Source organism: Acomys minous, assembly GCF_964271855.1.
Source record: "Acomys minous genome assembly, chromosome: 10".
Taxonomy (NCBI): domain Eukaryota; kingdom Metazoa; phylum Chordata; class Mammalia; order Rodentia; family Muridae; genus Acomys; species Acomys minous.
Window position 1 is genome coordinate 81835418 of NC_140491.1, and position 26197 is coordinate 81861614.

Genomic DNA, 26197 nt, shown 5'->3' on the forward strand with positions numbered 1-26197 from the left:
GTTTTGTTCTACTATACTCAAACCATGTGGACTGAATGAGATGACTCTACTTCACGACTACAAACTATATTCCAGATTCATGGTAGTAAATGTCCTCTGACACAGTAACAAGTTCAAAATGTGCATGATACCAAAATGTAGTAGTAGTAGTAGTAGTAGTAGTAATAATAATAATAATAATAATAATAATAATAATAATAATAATAATAATAATAATAATAGGAGGAGGGGGAAAAAGAGGCAGGGAGTGAAGGAAGAAGATGAAATAATTTGAAGGCTTTTGTCAGAGCTACTGAAAAGAAAGTACTCTCTTTCAGGAAAGGTAAACTGGTACACTATAAACCAAGCCCTGGGAGTGACACATACTGAGTCTATTTTAGCATATTCCCCACACAGAGGAAAAGCAAGAAACCTAACAGCAGCTCAGTATCACTGGATTCAACTTTAGCTGCTGGCAATCTCCTTTAAGACTTTAAAGTCCGAGCTGGGCGGCTGTGGTGATACTTACCTTTAATGCCAACACTCAGGAGACACATGCAGGTAGATCCTGGACTTCAAGGCCAGACTGTTCTACAGAGTGAGCTCCAGGACAGAAAAAAAAAAAAAAAGAGGGGCAGGCGGGGGCTGAGTCTTATAATCCCATGACTCTTAATGTTTTTGGTTTTGTGTTTATGTGATTTTGAATTAGGATTCTATCACATAAAACCAAGAGTCCTCTCACCTTCTCATACTTACTACCTAAATAATTCTTTTTTCAAAAATGATCTTTTTATTTTGAGACAGTATATCTCACTAAGTTACCCTAGCTTACAATCCTCCTGCCTCCACCTCCTTAATAGCTCAATTACAGAACTAGTCCACAAAGGATACTAAAGTTCCCCCACATTCTTAACTTTGAATTCAACAACACACACATACACTGGACAAAGTCCACCCATCCTTAAAACTTGATCTCCTGTGACTCCTTTGTTTTTCTGTTTGTTTGAGACATGGTTTCTCTGTGTAGCCTTGGCTGTCCTGGAGCTCACTTTGTTGACCAGGCTGGCCTCGAACTCAGAGATCCTCCTGCCTCTGCAACATGAGTACTGGGACTAAAGGCGTGCATGACCACCAGTTTGACTCTTTCTGCATCAAATTATCTTCAGGCCAAGATGAATTTTATTTTTCAAACATTTCCTTACGTTTCTTGTATTACTTTCACTAATACTTTCTCTTCCTATGGCATCCTTTTACCTCATCTCCATGTATCAAAATCTTTAGCTTCCACACACAACAGTGACTAGTGTTATCTGTGACTAACTCAAAGAATGCCTGTCTAAAATCATTTTTCAAAACCTTAAGCAATAGCAATAGCCAAACAAAACAACTTTTCTGGACCAAATTCTAATCTTTTGATTATCAGCATATTCTCTGAACTATAAATTAAAAGGCCACTCTTCATGGGTGGCCACTGTTAAAACCACAAATCTTTAAAATACAATTGTATAAAATTTTGTAAACTATCACAGCCAAATGTTAGAAATCTCCTTGAGCTACAAATATTTTTCTAAAAATGTTTAATTTTAAGTGGAAAATTATAAGAAATTATATTTTATTTATAAAAGCTATGTAATAGATGATATCATTTTCATAATATAATTAATATAACCCACAAAAATAAGTGAAAAACTACATATGGAATTTTTTACTAACTCCATAAAACTGAGGAAAGCTTGAAAGGGTCTAGATGAGATTTTCATTTTGCACAGTATAGTGATACAGTCTCCTAAAACAGCCTTCATCCAGTCATGCAGAGAGGAGTCCAGCAGATACGGGAGCCACTATCAGACAGTCCTCCACTACGTAACAACCAGGATAAATGTAGGAGACAGGCTAATGGAAGCAGGAGAGTGTGATCACAGTATATTTTATATGTGTACAAAATTGTCAAATATAAAAAAGAATACAAAAGGCCTGCTCTCTCCCTAAAATGTAACCAGTATTTTTTTCTCAAGTTTTTCTGTGTATTATAAAGTCCTTTCTATCTATCAAGTCCACAGTGAGAGAATCCTAGGGGACACTGATCAGGAAGCAGTGCCCTGATAGGACGTTAGAAGCAAAGTCGAGCCTCCATTACCTGTAGTGCTCGCTGCGAGGAACACTCTGTGAGAAGTACAAAGCTGCTGTCCGTGCGCGCCAATGCCATTTCTTTGCAGGAAGGGTGTGGAGGACACAGTCATCTAACTCTTCTTGGAGCAGATCTACCAGCTGTCGATGGGAGCCTCCGTAAAATGCCTCAATGATGAGAAGACTCATTGGCCTGTTCGAACCTTCGGACGTAACAAAAATAGATGTTACATTTATATATGTATTTTTCAACTGTATCCACACAATTCTAATAAAAGTATACTTAAATTAAAAATCTGAGAAAACACAAACATTGTTAACATGTAATTTTCAAAAAATAAACACCCCTCAAGATTTGAGAGAGCTCAGCTATTAAACCAAAATGATAAATATAAGCACCTCCTTAAAAAAAGAAATTAACCATTAACACTTATTTATAAGCTGAAATCATCAATCAATATCTTTATGGTATTTATGTTAATAAGAAATAAAGATGCCTTTATTTTCGTTGTCTTTGGCCCTAAGATTACTAAACATAAAATTATTTCCATGTTCCTTGTTGGCTGGTTCAGTACTGAGCCTGGCTCAGTAAACTTTAACCCTGCTTGACCTAGAACTTTCTTAAATAGCCTTTGAACTGGTCATCTAAAGTTTGTACTTTTATAAGACAGGGTCTCATTATGTAGAGAAGTTGTGATGACTCTGCCTCAGCCTCATTTTTAATGGTCTTTTCTGCTCAGCAGCTGTCCTGCTATTTCATCTTTCAGACCACTGGTTACCACTTCTCCAAAAAAATTCCTATTTCAAAGAAAATGCATTTATATCTAAAAGTTAAATTTCTAGCATTAAAAATATCAGGACATAATTTCTTGAGCCATACTACACATACCTTGATCAAATAATTCCCCAATGTCTATTTTCAATATCCTACCCTCTTCTAGAGCACCAAAAACTTGTTTTAAAGGTGTATGACTGTGAGCCAGGAAGATTTCTATTGCTTTTACTAAACTATTAGGAGAATAAACTAGTTATGATGGAGTTTATAAACTATGATAAAATTCCATTACAAACAGTAGTTATCAAGCAATTTTTCATTTTAATAATATATTTGTCAATGTACTCAGTGAAATAAAATATGTATAAATGTTGAAAAACTTTATAAACATTTTAAATATGTTCTTTCCTGTGATAAAGGGGGAATATCATTCTGTACATGGATGCTATATTGCTAGAAAAATATTCCAGGTATCTGAATTTTCTTTTATGAAGTGACTATTACTCATTAAATAGTATATAGTTTTCAAAAATAATGTCACATAAATTCTTAGTCTCAGTGACTCAATGCTCTTTACTAATAAAACTGTGCCTCATTTTTCTTCAAAGTAAGGCCTACTTAACTTGTATTTCACAGCAAAAGTATCATATGGTTTTCAGATTAATGGCTAAACTAAAAAAAAAAAAAGAAATTGTTGATGTGTGAATCTCCCAATAAGCATACGAAGATAATGAAGAGTAGTGTATGAGAGAATGTGCACATATGTGTGCACCCATGTGTGTGCTGACACACATACATCTGATGAGAGACAAAAAAGGGTGGAAGCAAAGAGATTAACTCACTTCATACAAAATAAGATTAAGTATTTACCAGAAAGAGACAAACTTGGCTGTTTACTTCCCAGATGTATGATATTGGTAAGTTACCTTACTCTGAAGGACTCATCTAAAAATTAAGATAAGGGTTCCAACCTTAGGGGCATGTTATAAAGATAAAATTAGATTACATGAGGAAGAGCAGCTAAACAAAGAAATAAGCTATTTAGCCCATATCTAAAAAGAATGTGTATCACTGAATATACCAGAGTTTTAGATTTAGTATTTTTCAATCAAGGCCTCCTATTAAGGACAGGAAGGAAAAGTGCATGTGCAGCTGAGTTTAAAATCCAATCCATTTCTCATCAGCAGCTGGCATTTCAAATAACCATTCCAGAACTCTGCAGTTATGGAGGTAAGAAGGAAGCTTAGGGCCTAGCTATTTGGAATATGGGGTTCTCCCTCCTGCTTTTATAAGCCAGCATACAGTGTATTCTCACACACATTTAATGCAATGATAACAAAAACCTTGAAAATATTTCAGAGACCAAGGAAAACACTTTACAAAATCGTATCAAAGGTTTCAAGCAAAACAAGTTAAAAGCAGTTTACCAACACCCTGCTTTCTAGATCTACATCATTCTTCTATTTCCTATGATTAATCAAAAGCATGTCATGTATTTGTTATATAGATGTTTTATAAGAGTTTGGATCACAAATTTATCAGCACGCTATCAGCCTTTGCGGAAGCAACTCATATAGATGCTGCTGCAGACTCAAATCCAGTGAACAAATCTAAAAACAAAGCATGTGAAAGGTCAAAAATAGAAAAAATTACAGCTATAGTAGATTTCTATCCCTTTAATAGCTTCATAAAAGGGAAGTGTACAGGTTTGAAGCAGCATTTATTTGCACATTTTCTAGTGGCCAATGGGTGTGCCTACATTTGGGATATTTTTCTAGGGAAAGTAACTATGTCCTACCATCTCTGAAAACTATACTTAGTGGCTTTGATTCATGGAATTTGTTCTGCTTGTTTTATGGAAACAGACATATCCTGGCAGCACCCACACCACTGCTATTGGAACTTTTGTGGCAAGAAAAAAATGTATTCTTCCCTGTACTCTTCTTGAGAACAACCTGGAACAAAGATGATTTCCATCAGATACAAACAGAATGGGGAAACTGATTTTTAAATAAAAGATTCAAACCAAATGTTACTACAGCACATTAAAGAATGGTTTAAATATTTTCACTGTCCTTGGGTTTTGTTTTAGAAAACACAGCTTGAAAGAAATAAACATGAAGCTAAGATTTGCTGTTGCAATAGAATTTGTAAAATATAAAGGCAGTACCCTGTTTGTCCATTTTAATAGCAGCCAGAGAAACCTGCAGGTGATTACCCTCATATAATAGAGGTTCATAAGCAGGAAGACCATACACACATTTTGAGACCACTAACACGGGCGAGTAAGGAGACAGCACTTGGAAGAAGTAGTAAAAATGTCTCTGATTTGAAAGTTCTAGTTCTAAATCAAGGCCACAGCCCCCTTGATGGCAGATAGTTAAGATGATATGCCTGTCAAAAGATGTTATTGAGCCCACATAATATTATATTTGCAGTTAGAAAGCAAAGAGAGATGAATGTGGTGCTCAGCTTGCTTTTTTCCTCCCTTTATATTCAATTCAAGTCCAGAATTCTGGCCTACAAGATGAGGCCATACACACTCGGGGGTGAGTCTTCCCTGTTTGAACTGTTCTGGAAGCACCACACTGACACAGCCAGTAGTATTCCATGATGATCACTTATCTACTCTGGTTGACACTAAAGTTTACCCACCCACCCCCAATTAACTTGACACCCCAACACATTCTACCCCAATACCTAAAGTATGATTTTCATCTCATAATACCAAATGCATTTTAGTCTATCTCTAAAGATCTCCTGAGTCTAACAATTTAAGTGCTGTTCAAAAATTGGAAGTATTTCTGAGATTATATACAATCTCTTAAATGTCATTCATGCACAAAAAAAGTTATGTGATTCTAATATAAAATGACACAGAATAAACATTCACGTTCCTAAAAGGAGAAATGAGAGGGTAGGAAAGAAAGTCTGTATCAGACCAAGACTGAAAACCAACAAAGCAGACATGGAATCTTGGAGCTACACAGCTGTCCTCTGGGACCTGTGGTAGAATCATGTAACTAGCCTCCAACAGCATTGGGAAGCCCTGCTGCCTGCTTCAAATAAAGAGGCTTAGTCAGACTCCATTCTGCAGCCTTCCTCAGTGGATGAGCCATCGCCCAGGCCTCTTAACATCCTAGGGTTTCTGTTGTCACTGGAGTTTCACTTTCATAGTTTCATTCTTCGCTCCCCCCCCCCCCTTCTCTCCATGCAGACTGCAGTCCCTTCCCTCCTATTTTCCCAGTCCCATCTTCCCATCCTCTTTCCCCCAGTCCTCCTCCCCACCTTCTCAGATAAGGGACCCCCTCCCAATGGTATTCTGCCCCAGCACTTCATGTAGCATCAGGACTAAGCCCATCCTCTTCCCCTGAGCCCAGACAAGGCAGTCCAGCTAGAGGAGAGTGATCCAACAGCAGGCTACTGCATCCAGGTCAGGGACAGTCCCAGATCCAGTTGCTAAGGGACCCATATGAAGGCTGAGCTGTACATCAGTTTCACATGTGCAGACATGAGCCAAGCTAACTGTCCACTAAGAAGCTCTACCCAGCAGCAGATTGAACGAGATGCTGAGACTCACAGACAAACATTAGACAGAGATCTAGAAATCTTGTGGAAGACTTGGGGGAAGGATAGAGGGACCCAAAGGAGACAAGAACTCACAAGAAGGCCAAGGGAGTCAACTAACCTAGGCCCATAGGGGGTCACAGAGACTGAACCACCAATGCAGGACTCAATGCAGGATACCTAACTGCCAGATTGCCTGTCCTCATTGGCTTTGGGGAAGTTTGATTCAAGCTTCTGTGACTCCTTTAGTTTTCCTTCTATCATGTCTGAAAAAACATTATCACATGACCAGCCCTGGCAAGTTCTGTTGTCAGCTAGAATGCTCCCCATCAGACCAGAGAAGCAGTGGCCCCCTAAAATGAATCTGAGAAAATAACTTCCTGGGCAGTTTACAGCCCACAGGAAACCCCTTAGGCAGCATTCTCAATGCAGGCTCTTCTTTCAAATGAATTCGCATTGTCACAAATTCAGCCTTTGATGAGTGGGATCCTGCCCAGAGGGCACATTTCCTATTGTCTCCAAGTAGAGCTTGCCAATTCTCTTTAATGATGCTAATTTCTTTAACAATCATGGCTACTTTCTCCACACCTTCCTTGTCTCCAACTTTGGACTTTTTTTTTTTTAAAACAACCATTTCCGGATTAAATTATACATTGACCATAACTTTCTGCTCTACTTGCTGCTCTTTCCCACTGCAGAACTGGCTGAGAGCACTAAATGGTAACCATGACCCAGCCAGAATATTATCTCCTGTCTTGAAGTTTCCATAGCCCAACAAATTAGTGCATTATTTTTTGATCCAGCTACCCAATTTCTCAGTACTTCTACAGAATGAAACCTATTTTTTGCCAGAATGTAATGCTACGGTCTCTAACCTTGTTCCCAACAACATCTTTGTTTCTATCTGAAACCTCGTGGTCTGCATTTCTCTCAGCATTTTCTGGTCTTGCAACTTTTTCTTCACAACTGCTGATAAGAGTCAAGGAGAGCCCAAACTCTCACATGGTCAGGTCCATCACAACAACAGGCCAAGTCTTTGGTAGCAGTTTTCTAAATCAGTTATTTTTATCATCTTCATAAACAAACACCTGACTAGAAGCGATCTAAGTAAGGATGAGTTTACTTTGGTGTGTAGATGTTAAAAAAGGCATGATGATGGGGTGTGAAAAGACTGTGCCTCCAGTCAGGAAGGAGGCAGACGTGAATGTTACAGCACAATTACTGTCTTCCCCATCATGACCTTCTTAACTTAAGATCAAAACAAACTCTTCCCTTCTTAAGGCACTCTTGTCAGCTATTTGGTAAAAGCAATGAGAAAAAAAACCTGATATACTTAGGCTGGCAAATGAATAACATACAATAACTATATAGCTTTTGCAAATGACATTCAAAATATTAAATGACATAAAGTAAAGTATACATGGCCACTCTTTGCTCCATAGAAGAACATATCTTTCAGGTAAAATTTTTAGCAGCGTTCACAATTTTGTTTAAATAAGTAAGCTTTTATTTTTAAAAAAATTCATTTATTCAGCATATTTTATTCTCCAGTGACAGCAGTGAAGAAAATCTACTATACTATTAAAGCTTTATGAATATTTAATTCATTGTCAATAGTACCATTTAGTGGAAAATGCCTAAATGTTGAACATTAAATTTGACATTTATAATGAGCCAAAGTAATACAACATAAATTTTATAACATGCATGCTATTTCTAAAGATCACCAAAACACTAACAAATATATTTAAGAATTACCAGAAATCTACCTAAAACTGAAAAGGGAGTTGCAAAGCAAAAATTGCATCTTGCCCAAAATAAAAAGTGACATTAACATCATCTCAATTACAAACTAATAATGCATTAACAACAAAGAACAAAAGGAGTTTGGATCCAGTGCTATGGATATTTTAATTTTTTATTTTAATTTTTTATTAAGAGGTTTTGCTACTGCACCTGCATTTATTTTAAGCATAACCCAATTTCTTTATTCCCTGAGCCATGATCATTTTCAAGGTGAACTACATTTTCTCCATCTCCTCTAGCAGTTACAACTGTGGTAGCAGTGAAAATTCTAACAGTAGAGCAGGAAATCAGCATGTGACACTCATTCCCTGGGTGAATAAATGCATTAAGTTAATTTTTTAAAACTAAAACATTCAAGAAAACATAATTGGTACTCCTATACAGTGTAAATTCAAACATCAATAGTATGCAAAACTTTCCCAATCAAATACCCAGAAATAATTTTAAAATCAAAGAATTGTTGTATTAAGATATTCCACAGACACATAAATGTAGGAGGCTAGCTACAGTGATGATAATTTCAACTGTTATAATCCCACATACATGGGAAATTAATTTTTATTCTATATATGGTTTTCCTTAAAACTCATTCAACTGCTGAAAATATATTTTCTATTTGCCTATATACAATGACTGGGAGAAAAATGCATTGAACTTAGGTTTAAGTTACAGAAATTATAATTTGCGTAGGCTTTCCCAATTGTTCATTAAAGGTTTCCCAGTGTGTCTTTTACTGACCTTTCTCTTCCTTACTTGAATCTCCACCCACAGACTCCAACACACTCAGGGCCTATTTTAAAAGCAACCTATAACCCAGCAGAGAAAATAGGGCAGTACTGAGAAAAGTTAGTATTAACTCCCAGCCCACTCAGCTATTTTAATGATTCATCAGGGAAACCCCAACTGTTAAAATATACCTGTAATGTCATTAAACAGTAAAAGAAAGAAAGGAAGAAAGAAAGAAAGAAAGAAAGAAAGGAAGGAAGAAAGAGGAAAAAAACCTCTGCCCTAAAGTATGTCACAAATGACTCCACTAACAAAACAAAACCCACTAGGATTGAACATGAGCCAGGCGATGGTGGTGCATACCTTTAATCCCAGCATTTGAGAGGCAGAGGCAGGTGGATCCCTATGAGTCTACAAATGAGAGTCCAGGACAGGCAGGGCTACACAGAAAAACCCTGTCTAGAAAAACCAAAACCAAAAACAAACAAAAAAGATTAAACATGAATCTTTAAAATTTTTTCTAAAAGGTAATGTGATATATTTAATTTTTGTACAAGAAGGTGTGTGTGTGTGTTGTGTGTTGTGTGTATGTATGTGCGTGTATGTGTATGTGAGAGAGAAAGTGACAGAGACAGAGATCACTAAGTTGTTTTTGTAAATCCAGCTCTGAATAGTTTCTTCTTATTCCTTGTTCTTTTTTATCATTCTTCCTCATCCTAATCTCTCCCATTTCACTGTATTCCCTGAAGGCTGAAATGTAATTTAGCACAAAATATATAACAACTTTACAATCTAAAAACTACAAGTATTGAAAGTAGTGTACATAAAATTAAGGAAAGTTTGGCTAATAGGAATTAATCCATTTCCTTAGCATTAGTTTATATTGCAAATAATGCCTAATGGGAAATGTTCCTGCATTATTTACTTACGATACATACACTAAATTACTAATATACACTATATTAATGTTTGTTCTTAAATAGAAATAATTCAGGTACAAAATTAAAAATGCAGCACTTGTATAATATTTTATACCCCCATTATTCTGTCATTGTTTTTATTTCTTCAAGTCTGACTTTATTTCCTGTTGTGATAACAAAGAGCTAAGGTTTTATGCATAAAAATCCTTAGGAAGGTATCATGATTAATTTTATTGTCAACTTGACACACCTAAGGAATGAACTTCAATATGAAGAATTACCTCCATCTGACAGACTATGGACATATCTGTGGAGCATTTCTGGGTTGCTAATTGATGTAGGTGGGCCCAGCTCACTATGGACACCATTCCTAGCCATAGGGACCTTAACTGTATAAGAGCAAGCCAGAAGAAGAAAGCCAAAAAAGCTTCATTGCTTGGTGGTCTCTGCTTCATGCTCCTGTCTCAGTTTTCCTTGGTAATGAACTATAACTTATAAACCAAATAAGCCCTTTCTTCTGCCACGCTACCTTTAGTCACTGTTTTATCACAGCAACAGAAAGAAATGTAGAACAGAAATCTTACATGCCATGCTATTGGTGAGACATTTTAAAGCTATTTTTAAGTATTTTTCCAATTATGCCCTGCCAAGATCTCTTAAGTATGTATACTTGCAAACTAACAATTTTATATCCACATATGATTTAACTATCCCTGACAAATATGTTTTTCCTTATTTGACACTTAACATTATACTTAGCTCAGTCCCTAATTCCATGATTTGAATTAATAAAAAGTCTTGATTATAAGTTTCAAATGCAAACAAACACCCTGTAACAAATAATTAAATATGTACATATGAAAATTTTATTTACTTATATTTTATAAAATTATATTCTGTGTTAAGCAGCAAGTTATAATTTAGTTTTTTTAGGCGAGAGGTTTAATATCATTAAGAAGTAAATACTGGTCCTTTTCCAACTGTTTGCTGCTCTTGGTCTCTTGAATTTGAAACTACACAGTTAGCCATACTCTAGCATAGAAGGGGTGGAGATAGGCAAATCTCTGGAGCTCACTGGAGAGGCAGCATATTCAATAGGCAAGTACTGGGTTCAGTAAGAGACCCTGGCTCAAGGGGTAATGTAAACAGCAATCCAGTTACTCACGCAACAGGCATGCACATACAACCAAATGCACATATAAACTACAAAGCATATACACACCCAAAAATTAACAATGAATTGATTATATTGAATTCATGATGACATTTTAAAATACTATATTTATGAATCAGTGCAAAGATTTACACCAGAAAATCAGTCCATCACTCAAAATATTGTATTAGCCTGTTATACAGCAATGTTCATACCACATGAACAGATAAGCCACAGATAATCTTTCCAAAATATAAATCTGAAATTGAAGTTATTAAGTAGGGATAAAATACAGTACTCTGTATATGGCAGATTCCTTTTTGGGGTCCCCCCCCACTTTCTTCATCATAGCTCCATTTGAAACTTCCTAAGACTGCGTCAGAGCAGTAGCACCCACCTACATCCACACAGCTCTTTTACTCTTCCCTTAGCTCCCACCATTATCTCTCTTCTGCCTGGCTTCTCTTTTACAGAAATGTTTGCACATGAATCAGTATTTCTATGAAGCCTCTCCCCTCTCAGTTACCATTTTATTTTTTTATTTTATTTTATTTTATTTTATTTTATTTTTTTCGAGACAGGGTTTCTCTATGTAGCCTTGGCCATCCTGGATTCACTTTGTAGACCAGGCTGGCCTCAAACTCACAGTGATCCGCCTGACTCTGCCTCCCGATTTAATCTCTCCTCTCAAGATAGTAGTACTAGACATTTTCAGTCTCATGTCATGTCCTGCTTCTCCATAAACCTAGGGATTGCCTGAGGGTGGAGACTACACCATTACTTTGCTGGGATATATCTCAGTATGTGACACAAAGTAAATATTACCAAATTTTTACAGAACTAAAAAATCAAGATGACAAAGATAGTACAGTTCTTCTGCTTTTAAGGTCTCATATCTTTTCCTTATAAATTCTAACATGCTAACAGAGCCATACTTGCTGCTAGCTGTCTCCCATTACTCATGAAGACTAACTATTCTCAAATAGCAAGGACATTGAACATATTTATGTTCCTTTTCAAATATTATGTTATTGCTGTTCACACAAACCAAAATTTATGGGGAAATGACAAGTTTTTCAAGACATCAGGTATGTTGATTTTAATGCACTGCTACAAAAATAGCAATGGCTGAAGAAATGGGAGACATGACATAAGCAACTGAACTCTATGCTAACGTGGGTCTCTTGGTCTAAAAAAGTATCTTTAAGTAACAAAAATTTAACAATCACCTGCAGATTTTTATTGTTTGAGTCATTATCAGTCTACTTTACCTCTGGAAACAGAACTAGAATAAGAAGCCAATTCCCTTACATCAATCTCCAGATCCAATTCCACATTTAAAAATTAGACTTTTATTTAATGGGAAAGTAAAAAGGTGGTTTTAAATACTTTCTGCTATTATTCATTTTATAAATGGTTGACAAGATGAAGTAATACAGATACTTTTGCAAGATGGCATTTCTCCAATGGCTTCCAACTCTTTCAAACAGGCTATAAGTCAGTCCCATGGGAGAAAATTAGACTGTCTAATCCATGTAGATATGAATAGCCAAATAGAAAAATCAGCATGTTTCACAGATTCAGAAATGCAGAAAACACTGACAACACTGCTTAATTAATCTTTTACCAAAAATAATAATAATAATAATGGTATGACAGAGTAAAATAAAAGAGCAGAAAATAAAGTCCACAAGTTGGGACCTCATATATATAAAATCTGTCCCATTATACTTCATTACAGACAAATGATGTGACCTTAATGCAAAGTATATTAATTTTTTTAGACTTTGGAGTTTCAAAGTTATATATAAATGTTTAATAATTACTACTAATACACACACACAGCAGTACATGTTCAATATGTTTGTGAAATGATAATATCACTATAAAATGATAAATGTCTTTGTCGTATATAGTATCTAACAATGCCTCCCAACAATTTGTAAGTCAGGAACATCAGCAGTGTAGGATACGTACAACTGAACACTATACATCTAGGTGGTAAAAATTAAATTTCTGCTCTGCATAATCATCACTACTCGTCTTTTACTCTCCAGATCTACACAAATATGTTCTCTATAGAATAAACAAACCTTGTAAACACTAGAATTAGAAATATAAGTTCATGTAAAAAGACAGGAACAGTCCCACGACATAGCCATATAGTTATGTTCACAATAGCAGTCTGAAGATAATAGTTTGGTTCAAAGTGCAGATGACAGATTTAAAAACTGAGTCTCTTGCCTCAGGAAACTTTCTTCCCCATTATCACTCTGTAAGACTATGCAACACAAGGACAGGCAAGGCTGTGTTATATAGCTTTTTCTTGGCAATTCAAACATTCCATCTCTCACAGGAAGCCCTGTAAGACAGCTGGTAAGCAACTCAAAATAGCTTCAGGAAGTCTCTGAACCTGAGTAGATTCCCTAGGTTTCCCTTTCCCTAAGACTATATAAACAGAAGAGACTACTGAGAGTTACTCTCAATTAAGATAAGCTGTAAAAAAGACTTTCAAACATGACAAAGAAAACTCTGAGACCAGACCAGCTATCTTATCCTATACTGCTATCTCAAACCTGAACTCTGACTCTGAACAGGATAAATTAAATATGCACACCAAACAGTTTTAATAAAATGATTGACACACTTCTATCCTTACTGGCCTAATCATCTCACTTTTAAGAATTGAATCCTTGTGATGCAAGCTGGTGGTGCCTACTACACACCTTGTTTGATCAGCAAGATAGCAGGAACTTGTTTAACAACCTGAGGACTGATCTGAGAACCACACAACACCAGTACTGGTGACCCCCAGGTGAGAGGGGTCCAAACTGTGCGCAGCACGGTTGGGTGTAGCCTCAGGCCACCCAGCAAAACAACAGAAAGGTCCAGGGTCCCTGCAGAAACTTGCAAGCAGCCTCCAAAGGGGGGGGGGGGGGGTACAAAGAAGGTCATGACTAGGAGAAACACCCTTGCATATTATCAGACCACCATGGTTTAAAGCTGGAACTCAACAACAACAGAAACAACAGAAAGCCTACAAACGCATGGAAACTGAATAACACCCTACTCAATGATATTTGAGTAAATAAAAAAAAAAGAACTCAATGAAACTGAAGCTGCAACATACCCAAATTTATGAGACATAATGAAAGTAGTGCTAAGAGGAGACTTTATAGCACTAAGTGCCTTTATAAAGAAAATGGAGAGAACTCATACTAGCAACTTAACAGTAAACCTGACAGCTATAGAACAAAAAGAAGCCGTCACATCCGAGAGGAGTAGACTGCTGGGAATCATCAAACTCAGGGCTGAAATCAATAAATTAGAAACAAAGAGAACAATTCAAAGAATCAACAAAACCAAGAGCTGATTCTTTGAGAAAAATCAACAAGATAGACAAACCCTTAGCCAAACTAACTAAAAGGCAAAGGAAGAGTATTCAAAACCACAAAATTAGAAAGGAAAAGAGAGACATTGAAGAAATCCAAAGAATTATTAGGTCTTACTTCAAAAGCCTATATGCCACAAATTTTGAAAATGTACATAAAATGGAAATTTTTCTTGACAGATACCAACTACCAAAACTGAATCAAGATCAGATAAAAAACTAAATAGTCCTATGTCTCCTAAGGAAATAGAGGCATCAAAAGTCTCCCAATCAAAAAAAGCCCAGGACCAGATGGATTCAACACAGCATTCTACCATACCTTCAAAGAAGAGCTAGTATCAATTCTCTTTAAACTATTCCACAAAATAGAAACGGAACGAACATTACCTAACTCATTCTATGAAGTAAGTCACAGTCACCTTGATACCAAAACCATAGAAAGGCTCAACAAAGAAATTTCAGACCAATTTCTCTTAGGAATATTGACGCAAAAATACACAATAAAATACACACAAACCAAATTCAAGAACACATCAATAATATCATACACCATGACCAAGTAGGCTGCATCCCAGGAATGCAGGGGTGGTTCAATATATGGAAATACACAATGTAATCGATCATATAATCAAACTGAAAGAAAAAAAACAAATGATCATCTCTTTAGATGCTGAAAAGCATTTGAAAAATTCAACACCGATTCATGTTTAAAGTCTTGGAGAGAGTAAGGTATCCTCAGTATAATAAAGGCAATATACAGCAAGCCTATAGCCAACATCAAACTAAATGGAGAGAAACTTAAATCAATTCCATTGAAGTCAGGGACAAGACAAGGCTGTACATTCTCTCCATGTCTCTTCAATATTGTTCTTGAAGTCCCAGCTAAAGAAATAAGGCAACTAAAGATGATCAAGAGAATGCAAATCGGAAAGGAAGAAGTCAAACTATCACTACTAGCAGATGGCAAGATAATACACATAAGTGACCCTAAAAATTCTACCAAGGAAATCCTTCAGCTGATAAGCACCTTCAGCAAAGTGGCTGGATGCAAAATCAACTCGGAAAAGATCAGTAGCCCTGCTGTATACAAATGACAAATGAGCTCAGAAAGAAATTAGGGAAACCACACACTTCACAATAGCCACAAACAATATAAAGTATCTTGGTGTAACTCTAACCAAGCAAGTGAAAGACTTATATATTAAAAAAAAAAAAACTTCAAATCTCTAAAGAAAGAAATTGAAGAAAATATTAGAAGATGGAAAGATCTGCCATGTTCATAGATCGGGAGAATCAACATAGTAAAAATGGCCATCTTACCAAAAGTAATTTACTGTTTCAATGTAATCCTTATCAAAATACCTACAAAAAATTTAAAGACATTGAAAGATCAATTCTCAACTTCATATGGAAAAACAAAACACCCAGAATAGCTAAAATAGTCTGTACAATAAAAGATCTTTAGGAGGAATCACCATCCTGGATCTTAAGCTGAACTGTAGAGCATCAGTAATAAAACAGCATGATACTGGCATAGCAACAGGCTGGTTGATCGGTAGAATAGAATCGAAGACCCAGAAATAAATCCATATACCTATGGATATTTTATTTTTGATAAAGAAGACAAATACATACTATGGAAAAAAATAGCATTTTCAACAAATGATGCTGGTATACCTGGACAGCAACATGTAGAAAACGAAAACAGACTCTTATTAAAATCACCCTGCACAAAACTAAAATCCAAGTAGATTAAAGACCTCAATTTAAAAACTGATACACTAAATCGGTGAGAAGAAAAAGTGGGGAAGAGCCTAGAACTCATTGGCACAGGGGACAACTTCCTGAACAGAACACCAGCAGCTCAGACTCTAAGATAAACAATTAATGAATGGGACCTCATGATACTGAAAAGCTTCTGTAAGGCAAAGGACACTGTCAACAGAACAAATTGACAGTCTACAGACTGGGAGAAGATCTTAACCAACCCTAAATTTGGCAAAAGACTGATATCCAAAATATATTAAGAACTATCGAAATTAAACACCACCAAGCCAAATAACCCAATTAAAATATGGGATACAGAACTTATCAGAGAATTATCGAATGGAGGAGAAACACTTAAAGAAATGTTCAATATCCCTAGACATCAAGGAAATGCAAGTCAAAATCACTCTGAGATTTCATCCTATACTTATTACAATGGCTAAGATAAAAAATTCAAGTGACAGCACATGCTAGCGAGGATGTGGGGAAAGAGGAACACTCCTTCATTGCTAGTAGAAGTGCAAACTTGTACAACCATTTTGGAAATCAATCTGGGGATCTCTCAGGAAATTAGGAATAGGTCTACCTCAAGAGCCAGCCATTCCACACCTAGGCATATACTTGAAAGATGCTCCACTATACAACAAGAAAATTTGCTCAAACTATGTCCATAGCAGTTTTATTTATAATAGCCAAAATCTGGAAGTAACCTAGATGTTCTTCAACTGAAGAATGGACAAAGAAACGGTGGTACATTTACAGAATGGAATACTACACAGCTATGAAAAACAAGAAAACTTTGAAATTTTCAGGCAAATGGATGGAACTAGAAAAGATCATCCTAAATGAGGTAACACAGACACAGAAAGACATGCATGGTATATACTCACTCATAAGCAGATATTAGCTGTATAATACAGGATAACCACACTATAGTACAGAGACTGATGCGCCAAAAAAAGGACTATGTATGGTGTGATCCTAGGCCCACTGCTCAGATGTAGCAAATAGGCAGCATAGTCTCCTCGTGTGGCCTACAATATGGGGAATAGGGACTACTCTGACATGGACTCTGGCCCCCCAATGTTGATCACTTCCCTCTGGCAGGGTAGTCTTGCCAGGGGTGTTGGGTAGGGTTTTGTTTGTTTTCTTAGGCTATAGAGGTTTATTTTCATTTGGAGTTGGTTATAAGTTATTAAGGCTCTTATTCAGAGAGAAATCAAAGTTGGACTCAGGGATGTTTCTCTTTTCGCTTATCATTCTTTCTTAATGTTAATAGATAGGGGTTGAAAAGAAAGAAAGGGGAATATAGGAATACATAGGGATGATAGGACAGAAAGTAGACTACTGAATCTACTCCTAAATTTAATACCTAAATTGTTACTCATAGGATTATTTTTAATTCACTGATATAGAAATTTGTATATTGATGCAAAGTAAATTTAATTTGGGTACATTGGTATAGAATTCAAATTCAAGATTATTCTTCACACATATTATATATATTTCTACTCTAATATGAAATACTGTACTCACACAACTCAACTATAATACAAGGCTTACTCCTAATACTTTGAAATGCTATTGCAGGCTGCATAGCATAAGTAAGTAATGAAAATTAATGGTTAGTTGACCAAATCATGGTTATGTCAATTACTAGTGTGTCTCTATCACAAGAATATACATCCTACGTTTAACATATAGATACAATTCTACAGACAAATAAGGTAAAAATTTAGGTACGGTCTTCAAAAATCACAGAGACCTACAGAATATAGCATTTAAAGATGTTTTTATTATTTTAAAGATTCATTGACAATAGGACAGGTTAATTCCTGGCAACACCCAGCCTACCTCAAAGATGATGATGAGCATCAAAGAACCTCCTCATGGAGATGGCTTCAAATGTGGCAAACCAGCCATTGGGCAAAATGTCCTCATTTTGGCCACAGACAGAATTCTGCCTAAACATAGGCAAGATTGAATGCAGGCAGAGTCGATGTCCAAACTCTGCCAAGACAGGGTAAGGAACTCCTCGACAGTTCCTGCCTCACAAATGTGTCTGTCAAAAACATTGGGCCAGAAGGGTGAAGATGATGCTCCAACATTATAGAGTTTTGGTTGACTATTCAGGCAGCAAACTGTCTCTATCATTTTCTCAATTTGGAAGCTGCTTACCTACACTGCCTGGCTACTCAGATAGTTAATTATATTCCTTCTCAAGTCTCTGAAGGGGTTGAAGACCAGATAGTTTAGTTTTACAATTAAGCTTAGTTGTTTTGGTGTTAAAATGTTTTTAGGTCTAGAGCAATGTTTTAAGTTGATAAAGATGAGATGTGATATTGATTTACATTCAGAATTATAGATGCACCAAGATAGGAAAGATCATCTCTTCTAGGTTCCCAAATACAAATAGCCAAAAGAATAAGAATATATTATATAATTCCTGATTGTTTCATGGTTCTTCTTGCTATGGGTAGTATATTGTATATATGTACAATAACATAAATGAGTATGTAAAAAAAGAAAAGAAATAACCAATAAATATATTGGTAGTTTTCCAATATATGGCCTTATTAAAAAAAGGCATTTCATAGTATCATGATATCTTTAATAATAATAAAGCCAACACATTAACAATTGAAAAAAGAAAGATTTTAATACTTATTTAAACAAAAAAACATAAAGCTGTTGAGAAGTTGCTCTCTCCAAGTGGACACTACATACTACATTCTGTCAGTTCTGAAACAAAAGTTACAATGTTACACCCACACAGAAACAATTTGTTTGAAGTGCAGTATCCCAGGCAAATACAGGCAACATTCCCTCAGAGAAATGTCACTGAGTCTGAAGTTCTGGACTTACTCACTTCCAGTGAAAAATAAAGCAGAAACCATACTCCATCTATCTCATTTATCCAAGAGGAAAAGTAAATTGGAAAAAAAAAAAAAAAGAGGAGCAAAATCCTACCATCTTAGAAAGCAAAGACATCAAATGAACATTTGAAAAGGGAGAAATTTCTACAAAGGACTAACAGGTTAGAAATAGGAATATGAAGCGGGGCTATCGGATGGTGGTGAACGAAGGTGCAGACGGGGGCAGTCCGTCTATCTTATTCATCTTCATGTTCTTGGGGGTCAGCAGATGAGCTGGCCTCCTGGTTAAGCAGGTTAGGGATAATTTTCCCTTTAGATAGTAAATCAGTTGCTAAGCTCCAGTATGCTAAATGGCACACCTAGTTTTGCGTGTATGGAGAAACTGAAGAGAACATTTAAAATTCTGTGCCTAATAAAAGACATTGCTGCAAAAAAGAAAGAAAGAAAGAAAGAAAGAAAGAAAGAAAGAAAGAAAGAAAGAAAGAAAAGGAATATGTATATTTAAATGCATCACTGTTGAAAAGCTTTAATGTTTTTAATATTCACTTAGGTTCACTGGAAATCACTCTCTAGAACAGATTAAGTCATATGAGAAAATATGAGGTGACCCTGGTATTAGATATTTTCCTCCAAGATCTAAATCAATAAAATTGCTTTTTAAGTAGTAATACTAACTCTGGTGCTCTATATTTGGCCACCTGCCCTTGGTGGGGAGGCTTTATGGCACACGAAAAAAGAATAAGCAGGCTACCAAGATGAGACTTGATAGTCTATGACCATACAGTGGGAGAGGAGGTCCCCCTCAGTCTTAGACCTAGGGGAGGGGAATAGGGTGAAAGAGGGAGGGAGGGAGAAACGGGAGGATACAAGTGATGGGATAACAATTGAGTTGTAATCTGAATAAATTAAATAAAATTAAAAAAGAAAAATATTAAAGGAGTAATATTTCTCTAATACAAATTTTCATGCAAGAGAATATGTTTAAGTAGAAATGGTAAAAGTACATTTTCTTCTGCTGATACAACAGCATTCTCTTCTACTTACCATATTCTAACAGCATTCTCATTTACAAGTGGATCAGTACAACTGCTGAACAGAGAAAGAAGCCAACATAATGTGACAGATATGGTGGCACACACCTTTAATCCCAGCACTCTAGAGGCAAAGGCAGGTGATCTCTAAGTTCAAGTCCAGCCTGACGTACAGAGTAAGTTTCAGGACAGCCAAGGCTGCATAGAGAAAATCGAAAGAAAGAAAGAAAGAAAGAAAGAAAGAAAGAAAGAAAGAAAGAAAGAAAGAAAGAAAGAAAGAAAGAAAGAAAAGAAAGAAAGAGGGAGGGAAGGAGGGAGGGAGGGAGGGAGGAAGGAAGGAAAGAAAATTTGGAAAAATAAGGAGGAGAGGAAGGAAGAGAGGGAGGAAGAAAGAAAAGAAGGGAAAGAGGGAGGGAGAGAAAGGAAGAGACAGAAGGAGAAAAAAGGAGGGAAAGAATAAGGAAGAGGGAGGAAGAAGGAAGAGGAGAAAAAAAATACCCAGTTGAGAAATATCCAGAAGAGGGAAAATAATAAATCATCTAGAAGATTCAATTCTGTATTAAAAACAAAACAAGCATTTGAGATTCAGTTTAAGCTCTAGAGTTGACTAAATTTGTGACATACATGTGTTAATGAAAGATGAAAAACTACTTTTAAATATCTCAGGAGGCATATTATTAGCTACTCACTACTATAAGAAAAAAATAAGTCTATTAAAAACAGTATAGGAAATAAACTCAAGATAGGTAAGATTAACACCCTTGCATAAAGGGAATGTTCCACAGTAGGCTGTGTATAATTTCTAGAAAGTCTATTCTCTGTTTCTTCAGGAAAAGCATGGAAGATTTATCACCTGAAATGCATTTCCACTGAACAAAAGGTAAGGAGTAATGACTCAAAGTTTCCTGAATGCAGCAGACACCAATGGACTGATCTATTCAGTGGTTCTGTCTGTCACTGCTGTTTATTAACTGTTTTCTCAATAACACACAGTCCTGGGATATAAATATTTTGTTAAAGGAAGTAGAAAAACGACACACACTATTCTTTGTAGAAGTCACAGATTGCATCTTTATCATCTTTCTTCAGAAAGTATTTTGTAAACTGTATGTTAAAATGAGAAAGGTTATTAGTTGTTAGATAATCCCAACTCACATTCTATCATATAGATGATAAATATGTATATACGATATATAAATACATAGCAACATATAACAATATATAAATGTAGGTAAGACCGATACTATAAGCCCCTACTGAATTAAATGATATTCACAGTAAACAAAGCACCTAAATCATATGAAAGAGATTGTAATTTAAACCCTACAACTAACTGCATACGATTTTATATTTAACACTATCCACTCTCTTGGTCTTAGCAGTCATATTTTAAAATCACTCTCCTAGTTCCTAGTTCAGTCCTCTAATGCTCATTTCTCTTCCTTATTTCTAGAATATACTTTTAAAAAATTAATTTAAAATATCATTTAAATTTAACATTTTTCACAGTATATGCTAGCCAAAGTGTAATATGTTCCCTCAACCAAGTATTTCTACATTACAAACAAGCACAAGTGATGGCAAAATTTCAGTTACCTGCAAAGTAAACAAAATAATCTGTAATTTTAGATGTAAAATGATGCTGCCTAATCTACTGGCATGTAAGATTAGCTTTAAAATATTTGTCCTGTTACAAAAAAATACCATGAGAACCAATATAAAGATTTTAACTTTTTATTTAGCAAGGCCACTTCTGAACAAAAACCTACAACGTTATAAAGAATCTTTATTATAAACTTCCTTTCTTGAACTAAAAATAATCAAGAGGGCCAAAATGATAGCTCAGAAATTACGAGCTGTTTTCAGACAACCTGGGTTCCATTCCTAGCACCTACAAGTGCCTGAAACCTGGGTTTCATGACACTCCGTGTACTCTAGCCTCTGCCAACAGTATATCCACATGGTATACAAAGCTATATAGGCACACACATATATAAACATAAAAAATTCTAAAAAAAAAGAAGAAGAAGTCAAAACACTGAAGAATAAGGCTTTCACCATTAAAAGCTAAATGAAAGAAAATTATATTGAGGTATACTAAGTGTAATTGAAAGTAAACATCTGAAAAGCTTATGAGAAAATGAGAATATATCATGAAATTCAGAGCAAGCATAAAGCCACACAGAAAGATTCTTAAAGTTGAAGTCACTGAATATGTTTCTATTTCAATTAAAAGAAACTATAATTTTTGTTAACTTTAGGGAAGAAAGCCAAATCTTTTAAAATAACAAACTACTTCCAGATGACTGAAGATTTACTCTCCTCCAGGAGGTTGGGAATTATTTCTGAAATTATTGTAACTAATATTATTATAAGAAACTTACTTAAAATATAATCAACAAGGCCTAAAAGAAATGATGCTGCAGCAATTCACAACATTATCATTTGGTTTGCAAATACTACTTGACAGGTGCATGGAATAAAAGTAGTTCTCAGTGAATTTTAAAATGCACTTGAATTGTTAAATAACTGTAAACAGATCAAGATCATTATATACACATATGTGGAATCTATACTTAGGCAGAGTATGTTAGGGAATAAAACTATTGTATTGATACTTAATAATTATGAGGAGGAACACATGGAACTTAATACAGAGTCTAGAGGTTTACATAAAATGTTAAAATTAATTTTTGCTATAAATAATTAAGCATGGGTCTTTAAAAATGGGAATATTTAATTAAGATGGTTGAAATGAAAAGAACTTCTAATTTCATACTTAATTTCCAAAGTATCTTGTATTGAGAAAGCAAAAGAAAAGTTATTACATAATCATGCACATGTGTTACATATAACAAGTGAAAGAGACTGGGTGAATATTTAATAAAGAAAGTTCTACAATTTTAAGACTGCCATGTCTCATAACCACTCAGATTTCCCTATATTGATATAGAAATAATAAATACCTATACTCAATAAAAACTACCTAGTATCAACTAAGACTTACAGGAAAATATTTTAGTATTTTTGCATATTTTACAATTTAAACAGTATGTTTCATTTTTCAACTAAATAGAGAAATTTTGTTCCTGAAACTGTTTCATAGTGCTACCTTTTAATTACAGGTTTTTTTTGTTTTAGTTTGTTTGGTTTGGTTAGGTTTGGTTTGGTTTTGAGAATTTGAAAAATTAATTATTTATTTGCTTTACATCCAGGTCGTAGCCCCTCCCTATCTCACCCTCCCTCTCTCTCCCATCTCCTATGCCTCAGAAAAAAAGCAGCCACCTACCCACCCACCCATTCACTCACCCTTGAGCTCTAATCTTCTTCCCCTGTGGCCTGGCAAGGCAACCCCACCAGAGGAGAGTGATCAAAAAGCAAGCAAGAGAGTCCATGTCAGAGACAGCCCTCACTCCCCTTACCAGAGGACCCACATGAAGCCTGAGCTGCCATTGGTTGCATATCTGTAGGGGCCTAGGTCTACACATGGTCCTTGGTTGGCGCTTTAGTTCCCACAAGGCCCTCTGGGTGTTGGCTAGTTGGTTCTGTTGGTCTTACTGTGGAGCTCCGGTCACCTCCAGGTCTATCCTTCCCTCCCTTCCTATGCTTCTCTGAATGTTTGGCTGTGGATTGAGACTGTTTCCATCTGCTACTGGGTGAAGCCTAGCTATGCTAGGCTCCTGTCTGCAAGCATAGCAGAGTATCTTTAACAGTGTCAAGGGCTGATTCTCTCCCATGGGGTGGGTAGGTCTCAGGTTGGGCCAGTCATTGGTTGGATAGTCCCCGCAATCTCGGCTCTATCTTTATCCCTACATATATTGAAGACAGTAAATTGGGGGACAATGTTTTTTGTGTGTGGGTTGGTGTTTCCCTCCTGCCACTAGGAGTCCTGTATAGTTAGAGGGCATCCTCTCCAGTCTCCATGATCCCTGCTACTAGGATCCTCAGCTCCAGGTACCCTCATATCCTCTCAGAAACCTACCCTGTCTTAGGTCTCCAGCTTGCCACAGAACGGCCCTGCCCACGGTTTCTCTTCTCTCTGTAGTCCCTCTGTCCTCCTGGCCCTGCACTAGCCGGATCGCGTCTCCACTCTCATTTCTCTGTGTTCCCTCTTCTACTTTGTTCCTTCTCGTCAACCACTTCCACTGTTTACTCTATTTCCCCTTTTTAGTGACATAAGAATCCTCACTTAGGTCCTCCTTGTTACTTATCTTCTTTGGGTCTGTCATCACAGTTTTTGGGGTTTTTGTTTTTGGTTTTGGTTTTGGGTTTTTTTTGTTTTGGTTTTGGTTTTGGTTGTTCGAAACAGGGTTTCTCTGTGTATCTTTGGCTGTTCTAGACTCAATCTGTATCAAACTCACAGCATCCGCCTGCCTCTCCCTCCCGAGTGCTGGGATTAAAGGTGAAAAAATCATTTATTCTGAAAAACATAGCCTAAAATACAGGGGAAAAAATCCATAACAAGTTTGTAAATAATAACATTCTCAGAAAACACAAAACTACTAATAAAACTAAGTATGTTAATAAATGCAAAGGAAAATGTATTTCCTGTATTCAAAAGGCCAGCAAGAATCTATGTTTTAATACATTAACTTTCTATAGCAAATTGTAAGCTTGAACTTAGTTGAGAAAAGAAATTGTGATCTGTGGAAAGTGTTTTGTTGCATTTTTAATTTCATGACCACTGTGGTGACATCTTGTCCTTGAAAAGATCATTTCCAACATTAATATTCTGATATCTAAGAAAACTATATATATACATATATATGTATATATATAGTTTATAGTAATGAGTGTTTGTGTGTGTATATGTGTGTGTGTCTGTGTGTGTGCATGCCTGCAAATGCACACATATGCACACACTTTTATGAGTTTCCAAAGGGAATTATTATGTCACCAAAAGCCATATAATAATATTGATTTGATAACCTAATTTTTTACTGCTGAATTACTCTTCATAATTCTAGAAAAATAACACAAGCAGATTTGCCGTAAGATAACTACAATGAAAAACAGATTGGCTGCATGACAAAAAAAAGTCTCTTCAAAAAAATTTTGGAACACAGAAATGAAATAATTTTCAAAATCAGGTTACCTTTAAAATGTTCAGTACCCTAAAATTAACCTGTACAGTGGGTCAGGTTGACACTTCTGTTGATGTATCTGTCAAACATCAATTCATCAACAGCTTGCTTCTAAGAGAACAAACCATTTTTATGCTACTCTCATTTCTTTCCATACTAGATGCAATGTACAGTGTATGGAAATAAAACATTATTTTCTTGTGTCTTAATTAGGATTTCATTGCTATGAAAATACACCATGACCAAGGCAACTCTTATGAAGGAGAACACTTAGTTGGGACTCTTACAGTTTCAGAAGGTTAGTCAATTATCATCATGATGGGGAGCATGGCAGTGTGCAGGTGGACCTGTGCTGGAGAAGGAGCTGAGAGAGAAAGTTCAACATCTTGATCTTAAGGTAGCAAAAAGGAGATTGTGTCACGCTGGCCAGATTTGAGCACAGGAGACCTCAAAATCAGCCTCGACAAAGGCACACTTCCTCCACAAGGCCACCCCTCCTAATAGTGCCACTCCTTATTAGCCAAATACTTAAACACGTGAGTATACTTATTCAAACCACCACATCTTATAAAATATGGTGGTTTTCAAAATCGACTAGAATATTCACATTTTTCTACCTTTAACAAATGAAAGTGCATTGCTTACCTAGTGAAAGTATTTCATGTAATTACTTTAAAAATTAAGCTGCTATCTTAGTTAGGGTTACTACTGCTTCATCAGAACAGCATGACCATCATTGTAGGACATCAGGACAGAAACTCAAGCTGGGCAGAACCCTGCAGGCAGGAGCTGATGTGGAAGCCATGGAGGAGGGGTACTTACTGGCCTGTTCCCCATGGCTTGCTCATTCTGATTTCCAACAGAACCCGGATCACCAATCCAGGGACTGAACCACCCACAATCAGCTTGCCCCAGCCCCATCAATCATTAATTAAGAAAATTCCTTACAGAAGGATCTTATGGAGGCATATTTTCAATAGAGATTCTTCCTTTTC

At 36.1% G+C, this 26197-nt stretch overlaps 1 protein-coding gene across 4 annotated transcripts in view; it reads right to left on the reverse strand.

Moving 5' to 3' along the window:
- Positions 1–26197, reverse strand: part of GTDC1 (glycosyltransferase like domain containing 1) — a 364500-nt gene that overhangs the window by 230553 nt on the left and 107750 nt on the right. For all 4 annotated transcript variants that reach the window (XM_084799646.1, XM_084799643.1, XM_084799644.1 and 1 more), the window contains one exon: positions 2117–2309. In XM_084799646.1, coding sequence (XP_084655772.1) covers positions 2117–2295 — 179 coding nt within the window. In that variant the 5' untranslated portion in view covers positions 2296–2309. The remainder of the gene's footprint in view (positions 1–2116; positions 2310–26197) is intronic.